Source organism: Pelecanus crispus, chromosome 1 (genome assembly GCF_030463565.1).
Source record: "Pelecanus crispus isolate bPelCri1 chromosome 1, bPelCri1.pri, whole genome shotgun sequence".
Lineage (NCBI taxonomy): Eukaryota > Metazoa > Chordata > Aves > Pelecaniformes > Pelecanidae > Pelecanus > Pelecanus crispus.
Window position 1 is genome coordinate 98,556,814 of NC_134643.1, and position 20,762 is coordinate 98,577,575.

The following is a 20,762-nucleotide window of genomic DNA, read 5'->3' on the forward strand; positions in this document are numbered from 1 at the left end:
TGTATGTTGGGTTGTTTTTTTTTTTTTTAATATTGTCATAAACTGAAGAAATTCAGGAATTACTTGGTGAACCATTGCCAGGAATAAAGAGAAGTTACAAACTTTCCTTTCAGTTGGCAATAAAAAATAACAGGATGTGATGACAGAGCCAGTGGTTATTTAGAGAGTTGCTCCAGGCAGATTTGATAAAATTTATACTTAAGAATGTTGTGTCAGAGCTCTTAATTTTTTGCAAGCACATCTAGACCATTGTTAATATGTGAACCCAACAGATCTGTGTAGGCTCTGGAGAAGCTTGGAAGGATGGACATTACTTTTGGGCAAGGAGCTGTGAAGCTATAATAAGAATCATAGAATCATCATTTAGGTTGGGAAGGAACCTCCAACCTGCTCAAAACAGGTTTAACCAGACCAGGCTGTTCCAGACTGTGTCCAGGCAAGTCCTGAACATCTCCAAAGATGGAGACTGCACACCTCCTCTGGGCAGCCTGTGCCAGTGTTTGACCACCCTCTTGGTATATTTTTTTTTTTCCTAATATGTAACTGCAACATCCCACGTTTCAACTTGTGTCCTTTGCATTTTTTGCTATCACTGTGCACCTTCGAGAAGAGTCTAGCTCCGTCTTTTCGGTGTCTTTCAGTTAGGTAATTTTAGATAGCAGTGAGGTTACCCTCAGCCTTCTCTTTTCCAAGCTGAGCAGGCCTCAGTTCTCCCAGCCTCACCTCTTGTGTTGTGTTCTCCAGCCCCTGACTGTCTTGGTGGCCAGCAGCTAAACACTAGAAACTGAACCTTTTATCTTTTTCTGTTTGATAGTGTCTGTTTCATTTAAGCCAAGGGAATAGTGTGCCTCTGAAAAGTGTTTTTGGTTGTTCAGTTGAGCGTTTTAGTGTCAGTTTCTAAAATATTATGGTGATCTAGTACGTGCAGGTGGGATACTCTGTTAATCATTAACTGGCTGGTGAGAAACAGTGGTAGTAGGGAACACCTATTGCTGTGAGTCTGAAGAGCGCTTTTTCCATGAATGTTGACCTTTACCTATAATTGTGGCTACCGGGAATAATCACCAAATGTTCTATTTTCTTCAAGGAAGCTCTGTGCTTGGCCTAATCCTCCCAAACTATTTTGTGTTCACTTGTGTCCTTACACTGATGGAAACCAGAGGCACTGATGCCTAAGCAACATGCCAAGGGGACTCAGTAGTGTTTTGTGGGTGCAATCCAGTAGTACTCTCCCATCCAACAAAATGGAAAGAAAAAACAGTGTAAGGTTTGATAAAGGGAGTAAATTTTGTATAGCTGGGCTTTGGAACACAGTGCTGCAGCTTAATACTAAGAATGAGAGCTTATCAAGTTTTTGCATGTATAATAAGAATATCCCCTGATTGGATGAGCACATACAAAAGGTAGAAATTCTTTTTTTTTCACACTAATGCCTAACAGAGAAGTATGTTCCCCATATGAGATAAACTCTGTGAGGTGGCTGTTGCAAGTTGTCCTGGACTGGACAGCTCTGATACTCATTTAAAACACTTGGCATTGGCATTTTTGGAGGCTGGGTGTTGAAGGAGGCCGCATGCCCATGTGTCAGCAGTTTTCCTATGTGAAAGGTCTTTATCACCCAGGCTGTGGTGATCTGTGCTTTATAATTTAGTCATTTCTATCTTCTCTTACAAGGTTACTAATTTTGAGGCATAGTGCACTAGGAAGAGAGAGCAGAGATGGCTTCTTACTGATCCATTTCAGGAGTTTATTCTTGAGGTTTAAGTAAGGTGCTCAACCTGTCTTTGAGCACCAGAGGGTGCTCCTGTATTTGCAAAAGAAGTGGCTCTCTCCAGAGATGAGTTCCAGAGAGCCTGTTGCATGTTCTTTTTTTGCATGGGATTCTTCAATAATTTTAACAACCTTAATTTTTTAAAAAAAAAAAATCACACTTTTTCTGCAGAATATTTTAACACACTTGGAAAGAGAGCCACATATAAGAGAAGCCTACACATGGGAAGGGGGGAGATGTGGCCATGCATGCTTGAGCCTGTGTTCCTGTTCTTCCACATGAACACATGCACATTTAAGTATGATCCTTCACTAAACTCAGTATCCCTCCCATTTTTATCCTTTCTATGTATTCTTTCTCTTACTGTAGTGTCTAGGAGCGGGACTGTATTATGCTGTGTGTTTTCTAGTTATGTAGTAGCAACGCTGTCCTCACCCTGACTGATGTTCTCTATTAGGGTACACTCTTTGGTAACTGACCCACGGCCTCTAAGTCTGAACATCCCCAAATCGCTGGGGAGGAGGAGGGAAACTGTGGTCTGGATCCAATCCTTGCAGCTACTGACATTCTGGACTAGCAGTGCTTCCTGGTGGCAACTGCAGAGGCAGTGAGCTGGGCAGCATTAGCAGTCCTTTCTAACGTCTTCCACCGGTGTCTGGTTCCTGTGCTGCAATGAAGGGTCTGCAGAAGCAGGAAATGAAGATGAACTAACTGAGCTGCCTCTGCCATGTTTTCCACAAAACCAAGGGGGATTTATAATGCCTAAATAGTATAGATATTTTAGCTATTAAATCTTGCTATCCTTCCATGAAAGGGAGGATGATGATTATTGCCATTTTACAAATGGATAAAATGGGAAATATAGCCTCCTTTTTTTAAAAGTGCTGAACGTCAAATGCACTAATGCAAGGGCAGCTGTGAAGGTGGAACTAAGCAACTTGACCAAAACTGTGTATGGGATTGGAATCTCTTAGTCACTGTCTGCATCCAGCAGAGACCTTTGCATCTCTGGGCAATAACATATATCTCTGCTCAAAACTGTGATGACAAAAGTCCTATGCTCTGGGAGAGAAATAAATCTTTGAATTGTAGAACAAATCTTCATAAGATGAATGTGTAAAAGCCCATTAGGATTGGCAGAGTTTAAGAACATGATTATGCTTACCAACTTTGCTTCCTCTACCTCACAGAAGTTTTTAATTTTTGACAACTCTACTAATGGGAAATTGCTGAACAGCTTTTATCATGAGAACTTCTGTTCACATGTAGCTTGTCATTAGTCTGACTTCAGAATAAAGGATATATGATCACAACATCTGTACTAGCTGAAATCTGGATTTAGTCCAACTACCTTAGAATTAATATTTGACAGAGTCTGAGAAAAAATAGTATTTTAACATCAACATTTCATTAAACAGTAGTGCAGACAAAAAGCTTGCTTTATGTGCCCACAGTAGCGAGTAAGAAACGTGTCGGCAGAGTTGTTTGTCTACTTCATAGGATTGTAAATTGTTACTTGACTGTTATAAGTCCTGACTGTTCAAGGTAGGTGCAGCATGCGTGGTCTTCAGAGCATTCACACAAACTCCTGGGTGCTAGTACTCACGGTATTGGCTGGCTGAAGGACCCTCTCTCCCTTAGCTGTGATTCCAAGGCAACCAGCTGGTTCTTGTTAAAATGCTTTTCAGAAGGTTATTACGAGCTGAGATAATCTGAAGATGCTGTAGGCATTATACTACTTTGAAGTGCTGTTGACAGTTTTGGTTCAGGATTTGTAGGTGTTTCCTTTCAAACCTCTACGTCCAGCTGCTCGTAACTTTCTGAAATTTTAACCATTCTGCTTGAAATTTTCCAGACAGATTCTACTGGAGGTTGAAAATTTAATGGAAGACTTGAATAAGAATGTGTGGGGAAAAAAAGCCTGAAAACATTTCAGAATCCTAATTAAAAAAAAAAAAAAAAATGCAGTGTTCCTCTGAAGAGCTTTAGTTCTGAAAAGATTGGAAATTGAAAGCTGAAAGTTTGCCAGAGGAATGGTCTCTATAAAAGAAGACTGTCTTTGAGTATTGCCATCATCTTTAATGTTGGGCCAAGTTTTGAGCCTTTCAGAAATGTTTTTCCTGTAAGTACAATATAGGTTGGATCTTGTAACGGGATGTGCGCAGGTAGCTCAATGTATGTGTAGCCCCATTTCTCTTTCTGGGATCACATGCAGACACTAACCTCATAGTTCGAAGTCAGAGGCCCAGCATTCAGCAGCTGACCATGGCAGCATTAGTTCTGCCACTACTGACTGATTAGGTGCAAAGCACCCAAACTTTATGCTCAAATGTAATTATGTGAGATGACTTGTGTTACAAATGCTGTTCTGAGTCAGGGAACAGCTCTGCTTTCACTAAAATCACTGTCAGGCTCTTCTTGGGTTAGTGGAGGCAGATAGGCACATGCTGAGTACTACTGACTACTCTTAGAGGAATTACCTGTGATCATGTAATTAAGAGTACAATAATATAACTTATGATCTGCAGCTTTATAAACATGCATTAAATGGGGACATATTTTCCTAAAGACAAGGTTTAGCTGGTCCTCTGAAGTTAAACCTGTTTTCACAGAGCAGTGAACAGCAGTATGGTATCCTTCATGTGTTTTAGAGAAATTGTGTTCCATAATTAGAACAATAACATGAATCCTGTAACTAAATACTTAACTATAACATGTAATTGCAGAGGATTGGAGTTAATGGTTGAGGATTTGAATTCTTGATTCTCTTATATGAGATACTGGGAAAAAAAGAATAGGTTACACTAATCATGCCTACACGCTTCATAGGAAGCTTACAGAATTTACATAATCTAGTAGTAAAAGAAAATTTCTTGCTTAGTAACTTGACAGAACAGCAACATAATCTTGCTGATGTGAGGTAGGATTGCAGATTCCTAAATCTGAGAAGAAAATTTGGGGCCTTCAGCCTTCTAAAGCTGTGTTCATCTCAATCCCTGAGCATATGGGGATGATATACTTAAATCAGATCCCAGTCGAAGAGGAAGATTCACTTGGTTAGTGCTACAGAGGCAGAAGTATCCCCATGTTACTTGGCAACAGATGGTCCTGGCAGCAGTAGCCATATGAACATACATAGTCCAAAAGGCATCTGAGAAGCCTAGGTACCAGTAATATTGGGAGTCAGATAACTGTGGATCTAAAGGACATAGCACCTATTTGCAGGAGCGTAAATGTAAATGCAGTCGAGTGTTTGACTCAATAGATTTCCAAAGATGATTAGGAATTTTAATAATTTAACCAATACTTAATTAGTTTGAAATAGTTGTCTACGATTTGTGTGAAATTTTCAATAGGCAGGATTTGCTTTCTACAATGGGAGGATAAAAAGAGATACGCTTACAAAATTCGCCAGTGAGCTTCTGAATATGGGGTTTAGATGGAGAATCGTCTGTAGTCAAGGCATTGTCGTGGAAATTGCAGTTGCCAGATGTTTCTCCATTTGAAAAGTGATCTTTTGATTTTCCTTTTTGACTAAAGAAAAGTCTGTTGAGAAAGTGGCATGAGGTCCAACAGCAGCAGGGGGGCTGCAAAATTGGAGTTCTGAAAATTATATCAGCTCATGTGGCAGAAACATGAATAGAAGAGGAGGAGGAAAATGAGTTTTAAGAGACAGAGTTAATTGAGTGCTCTATCTACACAGTGTTGTGGATTTAAGTTTTGCCTGGAAAATACCCTGTATTACAGGAACTGTGAAGGTAGAAGATGGGTTGAATAACACAACTTACTAAGCGTGCACTGCTGAGGATTCATTTCAGGATTTAAGATGCATTATGATGCTGAAAATGAGAGCACTTTCTGCTGCTCAGAATGTTATTTGTTAAATACCACCAGTATGTCTGAAGTCTCTTGTTTCCATCTTGCAAAATTGTTGCTAACACTTAATAGCTGAGCTACTTCTGCACTTCTTTTCCTTTCCCTTTTCTTTCACAAATGGAGTTTTTACTTTTAACGAATTATTGATGATGGAAAACTACTTGTAGTGTGCAAATAGAATTTTTCATACAGCTGCTTTCAGCCTGTTTGCCTCAGAAAACCAAAGCTTGTGTGATCACAGTCTGTTGGTGTGTATCTGACTGCTAAGTTTTCCTCTTGGGAAGTTTGAAATTTACTGGCAGATTTCAGTCAGATTTGGCAGAAGGATAATGATGTTCCTCCAGGTTTCACAAGAACGGGGAGGGGGAAGAAACCCTCTAAGGCATCTTTAAAGACTTCACTGTGAGCTCAACCCCAGGTAGACATCAGAGAATCAAGGTGGACATGATCCTTTATTAAATGCCTGAGCTGAAGAGGGGCTGTGGTCAAAACAGGGATGAGAAACATGAGTATAGAAAACAAGGCCTCATTATTTCTTGTGCTTGCAGAAGTACTTGTCATTCAGTAATGACAAGTAGTCCTAAAGAAAGGCAGAGAATAGTGGTTTGGAAGTTTATTGGCTTAAGATTGTTGTCTTTTGTAGTTAAACATACTGTCCTTGTTCAGTCAGACTGAAGGGCATATAATGTCTGGAAACTATGAAGACAGACATGTTTGATGAAAAAGGAAGTGCTTTGCACTGTGATGAAGTGACACCGTCCATTTTGCTGACCATTCCTTTGCTCTTTGAGATGCATCTCACTGTAGCAGTCCAGGCATAGATTGTATAAGAGAAAGTTAAGCTGTCTGTTTTGTATAAGCTAGAATTGCTTTACAGCTTTTATAATACAAGTATCCCTTTTATTTACTAGTGCCCAGAGTGGCAAGCCCTCCCAGAATAAGGATTTTGGTACAGCTGCAGAAAAGGGTGCACAAAAGGTTAACTTGACTTGTCTGAGATTGCACAGAAGTCCATGAAGAGTTCTTCATGGACTTCTTCAGGACATGACCCATTTGCTGTCTTGACTTTTTAGGTACCATTTTTGTAGAGATTCCAATTGTTTTAAATGTTTTTATTTTCCTTTTTCAGCTTTAGAGATTTATCTGCAGGAGACTGTCATATTTAAGATATCCTTACATGAAAGAAAAGCACTCCTAACCCACTGGTTGAGGCCATCTTTAAAGCTAATTGAAGTTACAGTTTTTGTCTGGTGTTCTGAATTCGCAAGCACTTGGTGCTACTTGGAAAGTTGGGCGTACTGCTGGGCCTGCAGTTCCCTAGGCAGATGCACCTAAAAGCATTCAGCTGAAAATAAAGCAAAGCTAGCTGGATGTTAGAATGGGAGAACAGGAAAGCTAATAAGTGAACCATTTAAAGCAATCAAAGTATTTCTGTGGCTCTTAAGAAAGCAGGTGTAACTGTGATAATGCTTATATCCGTGGCCTGCTGGGGGAGTATAAGACTGTGAGTAGCTGCCTTTGAGGAAGGTGGAGATAGATCTGGCTGAAATTTGTGACTCTTGCTCGTCAGACTAGGAGTTTATCAGTGATTTTTGTTTCATTTGTGCTGAAGTCCTCTTCAGGACTAGGAAGTAGAGTTAATCTGGAGTGGTGATTAGTCTGGAAGATGAGTAATTGGTGATTTATGAACTTTGAGGAACTGTTTCAAATAATTCATAACAGGACTTAGATACCTGCTGTTAGAGGTTGATCATACATCTAGAACAATAACTTCTGGACCCAATTCTGAGAATAATGTTCTTGATGAAGGCAGCTGGTCAGGTCCCCCACTTCAGCCCACTGTCTGAAGAGCATGAGGCCAACATCTATCTAAGGAATGCACCAACACATAGGGCAATAGTTATTTTTTTGTAGAGCCTACAAAGAGGAGAGACAATGAGAAAGATACCTGTTGACTGGCCATTTCAACAAATTCTATTTTTTGCCGTAGAGAGTGGTCAGCAAACTCGCATACATTTGTGATTTTTTTTTTCTTTTTTTTTTCCCTAAAAGTGTAAGGTAAGTACATGTTAATGCATAAGCAGACTACCTGATGTTGGAGTCAGCCTCGTACCTTCACCTGAAAAGTTTTAAAATAATTTGTATCCTTGTCCTTTGATACCATCTCATTGTTTATAAAAATATTCTTGCTCTTCCAAAATATTTGAGAGTGCCACCAGCCTGGTTTGGGGAGAGGCAGGTTGTGAAAGAAATATTTCTCTTAAAATTATTGCCAGAATTTTAGGAAGTTTCAGGGCAATCTTTCCAGAAAGTTTTTTTTGTGTATTAGGAGAAATACTCATTTGATGTGAGAACAGTTTCTGTCTGTTGGTCCATCCTGTTCCCAGTAATTTTCATAGAAACAGCTTGATTCTTAAGATCAGTGCTTGACTGCAGGTTTTCCCTGTGACAGCACAGAGTTTTAGAAAATATAGAATACAGATATCAAGATGGATCCTTTTGGCTCTGATTCAGCTTTTACTGAGGTTTGCGCAGTCTTTTTATTGCTTCATTGGGACTTGATCAGGTCCTTTGATTCTTTTTCTCTCTGATCTGATTTCAGAGTCACTGAGTCACTGAGAAAATTGAAGGAGCAGCAGACACGAAGCTGCCCACTTAAGACATAGCAATACTCTTCATGACTCCTAAACTTGTAAATATGTGGGCAACAGGCCCTGAGTCTGTGTCAAATATGTCATACAAGTTGAAGTTCCTGATAATGTGTATAAGGCTCGTAGAAACCAGATTGCTAATAGCATGTGAAGGTGCACTTTCTATATACCTCAGGGCTTTTCTAATTTTAAGAAATATTTTGATACTGTTCCATGTGAAGTTTTCTTGAGTGGTAAGCTAAAGGGGTTATGATACATTGCAGGCTGATAACTAGTTTAAGCACAGGTAGTTGTTTCCAGTCAATTACAGATCACAGAGATTACAGCTCAAAAGCATGAAGTGACAAACTGGCAGAAAAAATACTAACTTCAAGCTTACAGATGGGACAGAATTATCTGTATAATGGAAAAAAGAAAGTCATGCAAAAGGCAGGATCTTAGTAAAAATATGTTGCCCATATAATAGCGAAGGGAATCATCTAAACTGCCCTTCCCTTAGACTGTGTGTGGTAGTCTGAGAGTGCATATGACCAGCAGAAAAAAAAATTCATAGCTCCTGATTCCCTGTGTTCTCCATTGTGAGAGAAACTGTAGGATGAAGTTTCTAGTCAAAACTAGAGGAAGGGGACAGAACTACTCACCCCAGAATAGTAAAATAGTGTGGCAGTCAGGCGGCATCTTGAAGCTGGGAAAACCAAATCCAGATGTATGTTCTGCATGATTCAGACCAGAGGAGTAAAATTGTTTCTCCACATTCCCATGCAAGTTCCTTAGTACCTGAGCTGCTGTTCTACCACTGTTGCTTCTCATGAAAACCTTTGGAAGACCTGCTTTTGTTTTACTGCAGAACAGAAGCCCTTTGGAAGTCTAAAAGGTTTACAGGACAAGAGATCATTTACTGTGCAGCTTGCTAAGCGTTCTGCTTTCTGAGTATGAGCTTCCTTGGCAGCTATGTTCCAGACAAATTGTTTCCCTCTGCAGCAGAGTTTTTTGTGAGCACAGTTCTTTCATAAATGCTTGGATTTACCTTCTAGAACTTAGTCCCATGCTAGCTAAGAATGACTGCTTCTTTCAGAACTGAGTACAAAATTTAATTTTTTTAATTCAGCTGCACTTCAGTAAATGTTTCTCAAGTGCACAGAGCCACCCTACTGCATATTCACACATACTAATATAAACAAAAAAGCATAAGCTTGCAAAACCTACACATGCATCCAAATGTTTTTCTGTGCAGCTTATAAAAGGAGGAAGAAAGAAAAAGATTATTCTTTCCATATTCACGGTAGGTGAACTCTTGACATCACTGATTTCAGTGGCCCAAGATTTTACCATGGAAAGAAGCTATAAGAATTGAGCTGAAGACAGCTACTCTAAAACTATCAGTATGTAAATATAAAGTGCACAGTCACTGCTGGGTTTTTTTAATGCTGGTAATTTTTCCACTGATGTGAAGAATTATGAAAAATTATTTCTCCCCCATTAGGTATTTCTTGGTTAATTGCGTAGTCATGAGAGCGGAGGCTATGTGTGATTTTAATGAGGTTACAGCACAGAAATAAATGGAAACTAATGCTTTAAAACAATAATTTTCTGAGTTACAATGTATATAGATTCACTTGATTTGTTATTACTCAAGCTGTTCACAGTGATGTGATTTCACTGGTGACTAACATGTTTCAGCCGTTTCCTGGGGGAGTGAGGTCCCAGGGCTCCCTGGTCAAGGGCTGTGAAATCTTGCCCTTTCAGGACTCAGTGTTGGTCTGGAGCAGTGTGGTGCATTGAACATGATACCACCTGACAGGTCATCACTGGTCTCTAATCACTCTGCTCTGGACAATTATTTTCTCTGTGAGTTGCCTTTATTAGGAGGATGAACAGAAGCCAAGGATAAAACTCAGCATTTCTCCTATAGTACTTTCTCATCTTTGAGGACTCCTTTCCACATTGCAGTCTAGGGCACACTAGTGAAAGGGTATGTCAGAAAGTTGTTTGCTGTACCAGTTCTGCTTATTGAGCAGTGAACTGATGGAAAGTAAATGTTCAGGAAAGATAATTTCAGGGCTGTGAAGACTGAGAATTTTATTGCAATCCTTACAGTATGTGATGAGAAGTGGGCAGGTTTTTCTGTTTGGTTTTTGCCTTCAAAATCATATTTCTGCATTAAGTAAGTAAATAAAAGTCTCAGATCTCATTTAAAAAGATGTATTATGAGCTTAATATATACTCACTTTTTAAAACTTATGATTTTAAATTGGTTGGTGTTTTTGATGACTTGGAGTGGCAGTTTTACAGTGATGCCTGTAAAATGTAAAAACACCAGAAAACATTCACATTGCTTCACGTCATGATTGTATTCAGGATTGTCTTCTATCTGTTTTAAGACTATTTGCATGAATCTGCAATAGTAAAATTGCAGTCCTACTGTGTTTTACATTATACTTGTTTGCCAGGGTCTTCAGTTTGCTTTTAGTATTGAATTTCTTCACTTTGCAGTGTGTGCCTCTGAAACAATGTACCTGTTCACAAACATAATCAGTTTTCAATTATTCTTACAGTGTTTCCCATTAACTCTTAAGTTTTCTCCTGATACTGTTCTCTGCATTTAGAAATATTTATTGTGATAATTTTATGTCCATAAAACAGAGGAAATTCTAATTATGGCCCAGGAGAAGATTTACAGACTTTTGGCTGTTTTAGAAAACTGTTAGCTCTCCATATTTTCCAGTGTCCTGGTTTCAGCTGGAATAGAGTTAATTTTCTTCCTAGTAGCAGGCACAGTGCTGTGTTGTTGGATTTAGTATGAGAAAAACGTTGATAACACACTGATGTTTTAGTTGTTGCTAAGTAGTGCTCATGCTAGTCAAGGACTTTTCAGCTTCCCATGCTCTGCCAGGTGCACAAGAAACTGGGAGGGGGCACAGCCAGAATAGTTGATCCAAACTGGCCAAAGGGCTATTCCATACCATATGATGTCATGCTCAGTATATAAACTGGGGGGGGGGGGTTGGCCGGGGAGCAGTGATTGCTGCTCGGGAAACTGTCTGGGTATCGGTCGGCGGGTGGTGAGCAATTGCATTGTGCATCACTTGCTTTGATTATTATTATTATCATTATTGTTATTATCATTATTGTATTGTTATTATTATCATTACTATTTTACTTTATTTCAATTATTAAACTGTTCTTATCTCAACCCAGGAGTGTTTCTCACTCTTAGTCCTCCGATTCTCTCCCCCATCCCACCGGGGCAGGGGGAGTGAGCGAGTGGCTGCATGGTGCTTAGTTGCTGGCTGGGGCTAAACCACAACACCAGATACAAAATAATAATTGATTCAAATTTTCCTGCTTACTGATAATATTACTGGGCATTTGGTGGTTAGCTCTGTGGTGTTTTTCAAGTCTAAGTAGCATTTATTACCTTACCTTTGCTTACAATCCTAAAAGAAGATAATACAGAAGGGTTATTTCTGCCATTCAGCTGAATAAGAAACAGTGGACAGCAGAGCTTGCTGAATAACAAATACAAATAGCTCAGCCATTGAGTAAGGTCTTACAAAATGAATTTCAAAAGGATCTTAAAACCAAGGTTGTGTTAAAAGAAAAAAAAGCATACCAGTTCCTCACCAGACAAGACACACAATGTAGTTTCCTACTGTAAACATGAAGATGCTGATGACAGATACTGGTGACTAAGTGAAAAATCCAATAGTGTTTTCTTTGCTTGTTCACGTAAATACCTTACTTCCCCAAGACAAGAAAGTATTTGGAAATTTTGGAAGTTTTGCTTAAATGAAAATTAGTAGCTTCTCTGGCAACTGCTACCTGGAAAATATGTTTGAAAGTGATGCTGTAGCATGAAATAATGCAATTATATATGTCTTCATGTTATGAGGAGACATTGATTAAGGATGGTGCATCTTTTTTATTTCATACATCATTAGTCAACTTCTGGAGGTAGTACTCTAGAAACAGGACTGTTTTTAGACAACCTCTTTGGTAGAGAACTGCTTCTCTGTAACATCCATCCTTGGCAAGATGATGGTCAAATTAATTGATCAAGTGTTTTGTCTTGCCTTGCAGCAGTGTGAGTGTATTTAAGATCAAGGTTGCAATCAGTCATTTATTATTGTCTGCTAACCCTTATTATTGCTTATTATCAACGATGTGCCTATACAGAAAAATTAAGGTGTGAGTTTTGACATAAGAAAGAGTCTGTTCTGGCTTACATATCTCCAGAATGATGGCAGTAGCAATGAAGACACAAGCATGTCTAGCTTAAGTAAGGGCCAGAAACCAGGCTAAGTCCCTAGGGAGTTTTTGTACTGGATGCTGCACCTAAAACATGACTTTAAGTATTGTCAAAGGCTGCAGTGTGTAGGCAGAGATAACACAGAAGTTAGTGACTCACGTAAATAAGGCTTTCAGTGCTGTACAGACTTCTACAGTTAGAAATGAAAGCTTTGCATCCTTCACAGAGCACTATGCTGGCCCCATTGCGTAAGTCTTGTGATACAATCATTATGACTAGACATTAGAAAGAAGTTTTTTACAATGAGGGTGGTGAAGCACTGGAACAGGTTGCCCAGAGAGGTGGTAGAGGCCCCATCCCTGGCAACATACAAGGTCATGTTGCATGGGGCTCTGAGCAACCCGATGTAGTTAAAGCTGTCCCTGCTCACTGCAGGGGGGTTGGGCTAGATGACCTCTAAAGGTCCCTTCCAACACAAAGCATTCTATGATTCTATGATCTTCGTTTTGCAGTGTAGGGGTACCGTCAGGGCTGACAGGAGGGTGGGGTACTTGCCATGATGCTTCTAACTGAACAGATACAAGTATTCATCACATCGTAAAATTATAAAATTGTTCTTCATTATCTCATTCTTTCCTGATGCTGCTTGTGTTAGGACTTCAGCCTGCAAAAGCACTTAGTCCTAAGTCAGTTTTAAGCTGAAGACACTGAAAGAAAAAATGAACTGACAACAAAAGCAAGATCACTGTTGCTGTTTTGGGGATTTTTTGGGGGTTTAGTTTGGTGTAGGTTTTTTTTTTAAATGTCTATATAGGCTTGCACTCACTAGGAAGATGATTATGATTCTTTTCCTGCTGATGTTCCAGAATAGTCATGGAAGCCCATGGGAACACTTTCTGTCCTGTTGCTCACTGAGCAGTCTTTGAAACAACTGAAATGCTGCTGTTTTCTAAAATCAGAAAGACTAAAAAGGCCCACATGGCTTCAACTTGAACTCCCAGTGGTACCTAAATGTTTAAGTTGTATAAGAAGAGTACAGATACATCTAAAGATTGGAAGCCTGTGACAAGACCATGCTTACCCTCAGGAGTAGCAACCAGATTTAGAGGAAGTGTGGAAAATAAAAGTTTAGAGCTCCATCTAACAGCTATCAAATAACTGATACTGCACTATCAATAGCTAACAAACATATACCACTAAGATGCATTTGAACTGCATGTCCACATGCATTGCATCACCTTTGTGCTTGCTTTTCTGTAGGAGCTTATCCTCTGAAGGATGAGGAGTAAAGAGAAGCTATTCATGTAGCTACAGTTTTAGAATTATTGCAGTCTAGCTCTCATCACACTCCTTAGGGGGAGAAAATGAGTTGTAAATGAGATCGGGCTATTTATGCTATAAGTAAGTTTCAGGAAGTTAAGTAGTGAATCAAACTAATGTCCTTAACATGAATATGTTTATCTCATCATTAACACGAGTTCAGCTATGACTGCTCGGAAAGAGGAAAGTGTTTTCTTGTACGATGTGTAGACAATGAGTTAAAATTCTATGATTTAGTTGTGAGCAAACACGTTCTTTTTAACAAATGAAATTAAGTCAAATACTTTCACAAAGTTAAGAAGTCTAACAACAACTTCTGCAACAGTCCATGTGTCATGAGTGGTTGAAATCAGAATGTTTTGAGATTGTCTGGAAAACTGCCATGCTGTTTCCATCATATTTAAAAGATGATAGCTAACAAGTGAAAAGATGTCACCAGCTGTGGTAAGCAGACGATGATATGCAGAGTGTGCAAGTGCATTTACTAGTGATTTTTTTTTTTTACTTTTCTGATAATAAATGCAAGGAAGTATTTTATTTGTGTGTTTTTACATATAAAACGTATGCTTTCTGTAATAACCCTTTCCCCCCCTTTTCTTTTTCCAGAGTCAAGATGACAGATTTGCTTTCACTGCTGAATGGTATGATCCAAATGCTTCACTCTTTCGGCGTTATGAACTTCTGTATTATCCAAAAGATGGATCAGTGGAAATGGTAAGAATAAAAGAAAAAAATCTGTTGTTGTAAGTGTAATATCCAGTTACACAATTTGTAAAATGGCAAGCCACTGCCTATGCCTATTAATTTTCTAGGTAAGGAAAATGTAATTTAAGAAGTATCTTGCTCTGTTTCTAAAACTAAAAGAAAAGCAAAAATACAAGTTCACAGTGAAGTATGTGGAAGAGCTTCCACATTTATGATTTTTTTTTTTTTTAAAGCTTGCTTTGACATGGAGAGATTCATTTTCACAAATCTGTTTTCATTCACTCTCTACTTGGGTTTCAGAATTGAAACTCAACAACACTGACCTACTGCTTGAGAAACATAAATTGAAGCTGATTCCAAACAGAGGAATAAGCTTCAGCAGGGATTCCAAAAGTCTCCGAAGAGTGAAATGTAAAAGAGTGTTATCAAAGTAGAGGAAATGGTAAAGTGCTTTTAATTTGGCTTTAATGAAAGGAAGGATGTTTCAGACAGTGGGATCTAAATTTTTCCATCAGTGCTGCTTGCACAGATCTTTCTGACTTGTGGTTCATACAACTAATCCCCATTGTTTATTGATAGCAGGTTAAAACGAGCATTTTGCAGTAGTGGGCATATATATAAAAATGTATTATGTACTGTAAAGATAATCCTAATAAACCAACCAATGCTTTGTGTTTCCTTTTAGGAATCAGTGAATGGTTTGGACTAGTCTCTTCTGTTTTTTTAATGAAGACCTAAGGGTCTGAGAATAGCCTAGATTTGGATATTCACACTTAGTAATTTCATTATCAAATTTAGTTTTCCTGCTATAAGTATCATATACAGAAATAAGAAAGCTAGTAGAATCTGCCTTTTCTTACCCAAACTACTGCTCACTGAAACCATGGTACCTGTCTGTGTGAGGAGATGCATTTTGCACTTTTTACTGATAGTCTCTTTAAACAAACTCTATTGTGATGTTGTCCCTTTTAAGTTAGTTCTTTGTATGATGTCTGTGTGTGCATAGTTGTCAAATGATGAGGATTTTTATTTTTTATTTCCCAGAGACAGTTTAGCTAATCAGTCGGGAGCCGTACTAATCGTCCTACACAACCATGTGTAGGCAAGCAAAATTGTTGTTCATTTCACCTAGATGTCTCAAACCCAAGAGCTTTCAAGGTGGTTTTGAGCTTCTTGATGCATTCAGCATCAAATACCTATGGCTTGGTAGACTTTTGCATTTTGCTAGTGTGCTCTTAGGTTAAGATAGTATAGTGTGTACACAGTCATGAGTGTATATAGACTGTGTGTGATCAGGACAGGAGTTAAAAAAGCAAAAATGCATATAACACCTCTGTAGAAAGAATATCTCAAAATCACTTTTGCGGGTGAATTTGTGGACCGAGATTAAATTTACAATTCTCTTCTGGATTTTTTTTTTGTTTTTAAATTTCTGCAGAATTTGGTGATTCTTTCTTTATTACTGCTTAATTCGTCTGCATCTTTTTTTATCTTCCTGAGGAGATGACAGCCCTCTCTTACCTCTAACATATTTGAGGAGAAGGGAGGTAATGGATATATGCCAGCTTCTCCTGGCTTATGGAGAAAGATGTTTCATCCCCTTTCCCACCTCCCTGACAATAGCTCTTCTTTATCACACACCTCAGCTGAGGGTGGAGCAGAGCTGTTGAAGGCTTGTGTTATGTGAAGTCCTCAGCTTGCCTTTTCTTTCTCAGTCCTTCATGTCTTGGTTCCTGTGAAGAAAAATGACAGTGGGAATAATGAGATATGTTTCCAGCTTGCTTTACAGCTGGAAGAAGACAGCATAGGTTTTTGTCCAAGGACAGCAAGGACAGCTCTTACGATCAAACTTGACAAAGAGATGCCCCATTCTCTGAATTTTCTGTATTTAATAATTCTCATGGGGAATTCTTAAAGTCTGAACAACTTGTCTTTCTACAGGAGATTTCCTAAAAAGAGAGAAGAAATCTTTAAAAAGGACAGATTCTTAGCAGAGAACTATTTTGTTTTGGGTAATGTACTTCTACATGTACATGGGCAGGAGGGGAACAGTCCAAACAGTCTTACATTTCTTCTGCTGTGGCTTATCATTCGTTTTATAAAAAGTTATTTTAAGCAGATCCAAAATTCCACTCTAAAGAAGAATTCTTTAACACAGGTCGATGCGTTCCCCCCACCTTTACCTTCTGCTTGAGAAGAGAGAAGCAGCTCAGGGTGCCTTTCTAGCAACTGTTAGTGAAATAACCAAGGAAATGTTCAGATTGTTAGTCAAGATATTGAAGAATTTGAATATGGTCAAGACAGTTAATAGGCTTCCTGGCAAAGTCCAGGAAAAAACAAGTAGCTGAATTCAAGTGACTTTTTTCAGCATGTTGTCATTTCTTTCCCTACCACACTTGAATAGTGGACACTTAGTAGGAGCATGTATGAGGGGCTAAAGATAATTCAGCAGGAAAGGATTCTTCCTTATAATCCTGCCTCAGCAGAAGGAGTACCAAAATAATTTATATTCTCTGATCTGCAAAGTTTTGGCTATTCTGGGAAAACTTGCAATTCTTCTAGCCTTCTAACAGGTGAGAAATGTGTTCACACATTTCAGAACATGGAGGAATATGTAATTTTGCTCTTAATTTTTTTCCTCCAAAATTTATGGGAATGATGTTCTTTCTTTTAATGCCATTCTAGTCTATATACCATTGCAATGGAGGACAGTATGTATAATTCAAGACAGAGAAGGGAAAGTTTGGCCTGAGGAGGACAAAATTCTTCCTTTCGTAGGATTCCATTTCCCCAGGAAACTGAAGGCATCTGTAATATCTACATGCAGTGAAGAAACTGTTCAGCAGGTTGTCTTTTGTGCTTTGCCAGCCCACCCAGAAAACTACACAATACCATCTTGCTTCTTGCTTGGAATGATGATATATAGCTGAATTGTCTTGACAGGCTTTTGAGCTTGCAGCTCAGGGCAGTGAGAATGTCTCAATCTAGTGTTGCAGTCATCCATCCATCCCTAATTCTGAGTCTTAAGCAGTCAAATAAAGCATAGTATCACTGGAATGATGCCCTGAAGAGGAGACCTGCCACAGTGTGTATCTTGATCATTCCTGGTGTGAACCATTGGTCTGTGAAACAACATAGATCTGCTAGTGAGACTGGGCAGAGGTATCCACTAGGCACCTGAACCAGTTATCACAGCTTGAATTAGCACAAGCAAATGATAAAATAAAAAACAGAATTTAAATGGAATAAATTTATAATTGTGGTGTAGTCTTCTAAGCTTTCCCGGCACACCTGTAAGTTCAAAGGGTTAGGAATTAAATCAATTTGGTGATCAGGTTCAATCCCACAGTACTATGGAAATTTCTGAAGGTAAAAATTATGTTTAGTTTGCCCACAGCTTAAATCTCTTGCTATGATAGATTTTGATCTTGTTTTGTCTGTAGTATGATGTGAAGAACCGTCGCACCTTTCTGAAGCGCACCAAGTATGAGAGCTTACACCTTGAGGATTTATTTGTGGGCAACAAAATTACTGTTTTCTCCCGTCACCTATCCTTAGTGGACTATGGGGATCAATATACAGCACGCAAGCTGGGGAGCCGCAAAGAGAGGTAAGAAACCACTTTTTTTTGAAATTTCCTCTGTGGTTGGGGTTTCAAAGTATCTGTTCTTTGCTGGAAATGAAAGTTTTCTGTACTGTGGGAGAGGAGGAGAAGGTCCAAGTTTGTGTGCAGGTTGAAGTGATCTGGCATACTGATAGCTGGAGAGAAGCAAAGTGGCCCCTGCTTGTGGGCAAATGCATGACTGCCTGATAAATCTTCAAGGCCAGCTTCTCCATGGTGTCAACTGCTGCCTCCTCTAGGTCCCTTGGGAGAGAAGAGGGGGAGGAGGAAAACAGGGGGTCCTGTTCAGCTTTGTTACTCCCCCAGGGCGGGCAGCAGTAGGATTCTTGTGATTTGTGGATTCTCTTGGGGCAGAATTGATATGGTAACCCTGATGTGTGCTGGGCTCGAAAGGCCTGGATCTTGCAAAAATAGCACCTGTCTCTCTGGGATCTGTGCAGAAGCCTAATGCCTTACCAATCAGATATACTCTGTGTTAATAGGAGTAACTGAAAACAGTAGGAACAGGAGTGAGAGAGGCCCATTCCCATTCTCCATTGTTTTCCCCACTACGGAGGACTTTTTTCTGAGAATTTTTTCAGCATCTCCCAAACTCTGTGTGTGTGAAGACAGGAAGTATAGAGTGAGAATGTCAATAAAACCTATAGGCTTATTTGTTAAGATAAATTTTGTTTATAAGGGATAAAGATCAGACTCATCATCTCTTTTTGGTTGAAAGGCTTGCTTTGGAAAAGACTTTAAGAGCCCATCCAAGAACAAAAATACCAGGAGAGACTTAATAAAATGACATTAAGATTAATTTACAAGGAATTTAAATTTGGTTTGACTGCAGTGCAGGTAATCTCTGAATTTGCAAACTAATAAATTTTGATAATTTGCTTCAGCTTTTTTTGAAAAGAACACAGGATATTTTCTTAGGTATGATGTTACAGTGAGCCCTATTTGCATACTTTCTTGCTCTCTCCCACTAACTGGGCTTATTTTGAACTCTTTTTGGAGACTTGTACATAACCAGACATACAGGAAGAGTTGCAAGTTTTAACACACATCTTTGTCTTCACCTCATAAAAATATTGCCATGGAAATGACTGCATAGTATCTTTCCAGAAGGAGTTCTGGTAGTTTTTCTCCAAGCTGGGGTTGGGCATGGTGGAAGAGTAGCAAAGGAGGTGGAGAACACCAGAGGACGGCTTCTGTATATGTGGCTACTCTCTCTGTTCCTCAGTGGAGCCTTGGGTAGATTACATCTATCTTGTTTATGGTTTTTATATCAATGTAACTTTATAGTTGTATATTTCCTGCTCTACCTAAACTAGCATAAGCCCTGGTGCTGATGTAGTTATACCAAGAAAAGGCAGCTTGTCATAAAATGACATTTTCTTCTTGTAAAGGATGTTGCCGTCTATACAGTAACACTATAGTTGTGTCAATGAAGTGGTTGTGGGAGGGAGTGAATTTTTGTACTGCCCTACAAAAGGAAGGAAGGGAATTTATGACATGTCAGCTGTTTGGAAAACATTTTAGGAATGTCAGCTGAAAGATAACATAGATATGCAAGTGGTGTTACATATTCAGAATAGCCCAAAGGAACATAGTGAAAGGTGTCTTAAACAGGCAAGGGATCTCAAAATCCAGTTTCTTCACAGAAGCTTTCACTGGGTAAAAAACAAGGTCATATTAAAAGAGTTCTTGGGCAAAACAGTTGCATATGAGGTATTTGTCTTTTTGGCCTGTTCCCAGCAGGTCTTACAGCAGTTACTAGTTAAATAGATATAGTAAGATGTCTGTAATAGGTGATAATTCCTAAAATAATATGTAGTTGGAATTCTATTAATAATTTTAAGGATGTTGTATGAGGTAGAATATTTCCCTGTCTTTTTGTTGCCTTTGTGCTGTACAGGACTATCAACGGTTTAGTTTGACTTTGGAAATACGTTCTTTGGTCACTGACTAAGTATGCAGACAGGCTCAGAAAAAGCCTTTGAGGGATAGTGAGGAATGTATATAAAAAACCTTGAATGTTTTGAATTAGGGACCTTTGGTTTTGTCTGTAGAGCATGTGAATGTGACTCTAGGTACATGAAGTACAAAATAGATATGTAAAAGGAGGCTAGATTTGCACAGGCCCTTTCTAGAATTAGGCTAAAATTATTAAGACAGCTCTATGGAGTTTCAATCTCTACACCTACTTTTCTTAAGTCTTGGGTCAATGTTTAAATACAGCCATATTTGAGTGTTCTTCCCTGCTCCCCTCCCAGGAAACCGCCACAAACAGTGACTAAGATGGATAAGTAAGCAAGTGCTTGCTTACAGTGTACCTCATAAGGAATCACTGGCGTGGGACAGGGAATTTTGTTTCTGTAGTCTTTCACTTGTGATCCTGGGTGGTTGTAACCTGAAGTAAACATTTGTCTGACTAGTGTGTCCTGTCTAAGAACACTGTACTTAGAGTCAGTCAGTATTGCTGGTTTTGAAAATGGTGTTAGAAAGCATGTGTCTCAACCAGAAATATTTGAATTCTTTTTTGATTGGGATATGTTATTCTTATGCTTCTAGTCATTGACATAA

General features: G+C 39.0%; 1 protein-coding gene across 1 annotated transcript in view; it reads left to right on the forward strand.

Annotated features, from left to right (window-relative positions):
- The first annotated feature begins 13,103 nt into the window (after positions 1-13,103).
- NME7 (NME/NM23 family member 7) overlaps positions 13,104-20,762 on the forward strand; it is a 71,893-nt gene continuing 64,234 nt past the window's right edge. The window contains exons 1-3 of the mRNA XM_075714738.1: positions 13,104-13,130; positions 14,474-14,581; positions 18,016-18,182. Of these exons, the coding sequence (XP_075570853.1) occupies positions 13,104-13,130; positions 14,474-14,581; positions 18,016-18,182 (302 nt within the window). The remainder of the gene's footprint in view (positions 13,131-14,473; positions 14,582-18,015; positions 18,183-20,762) is intronic.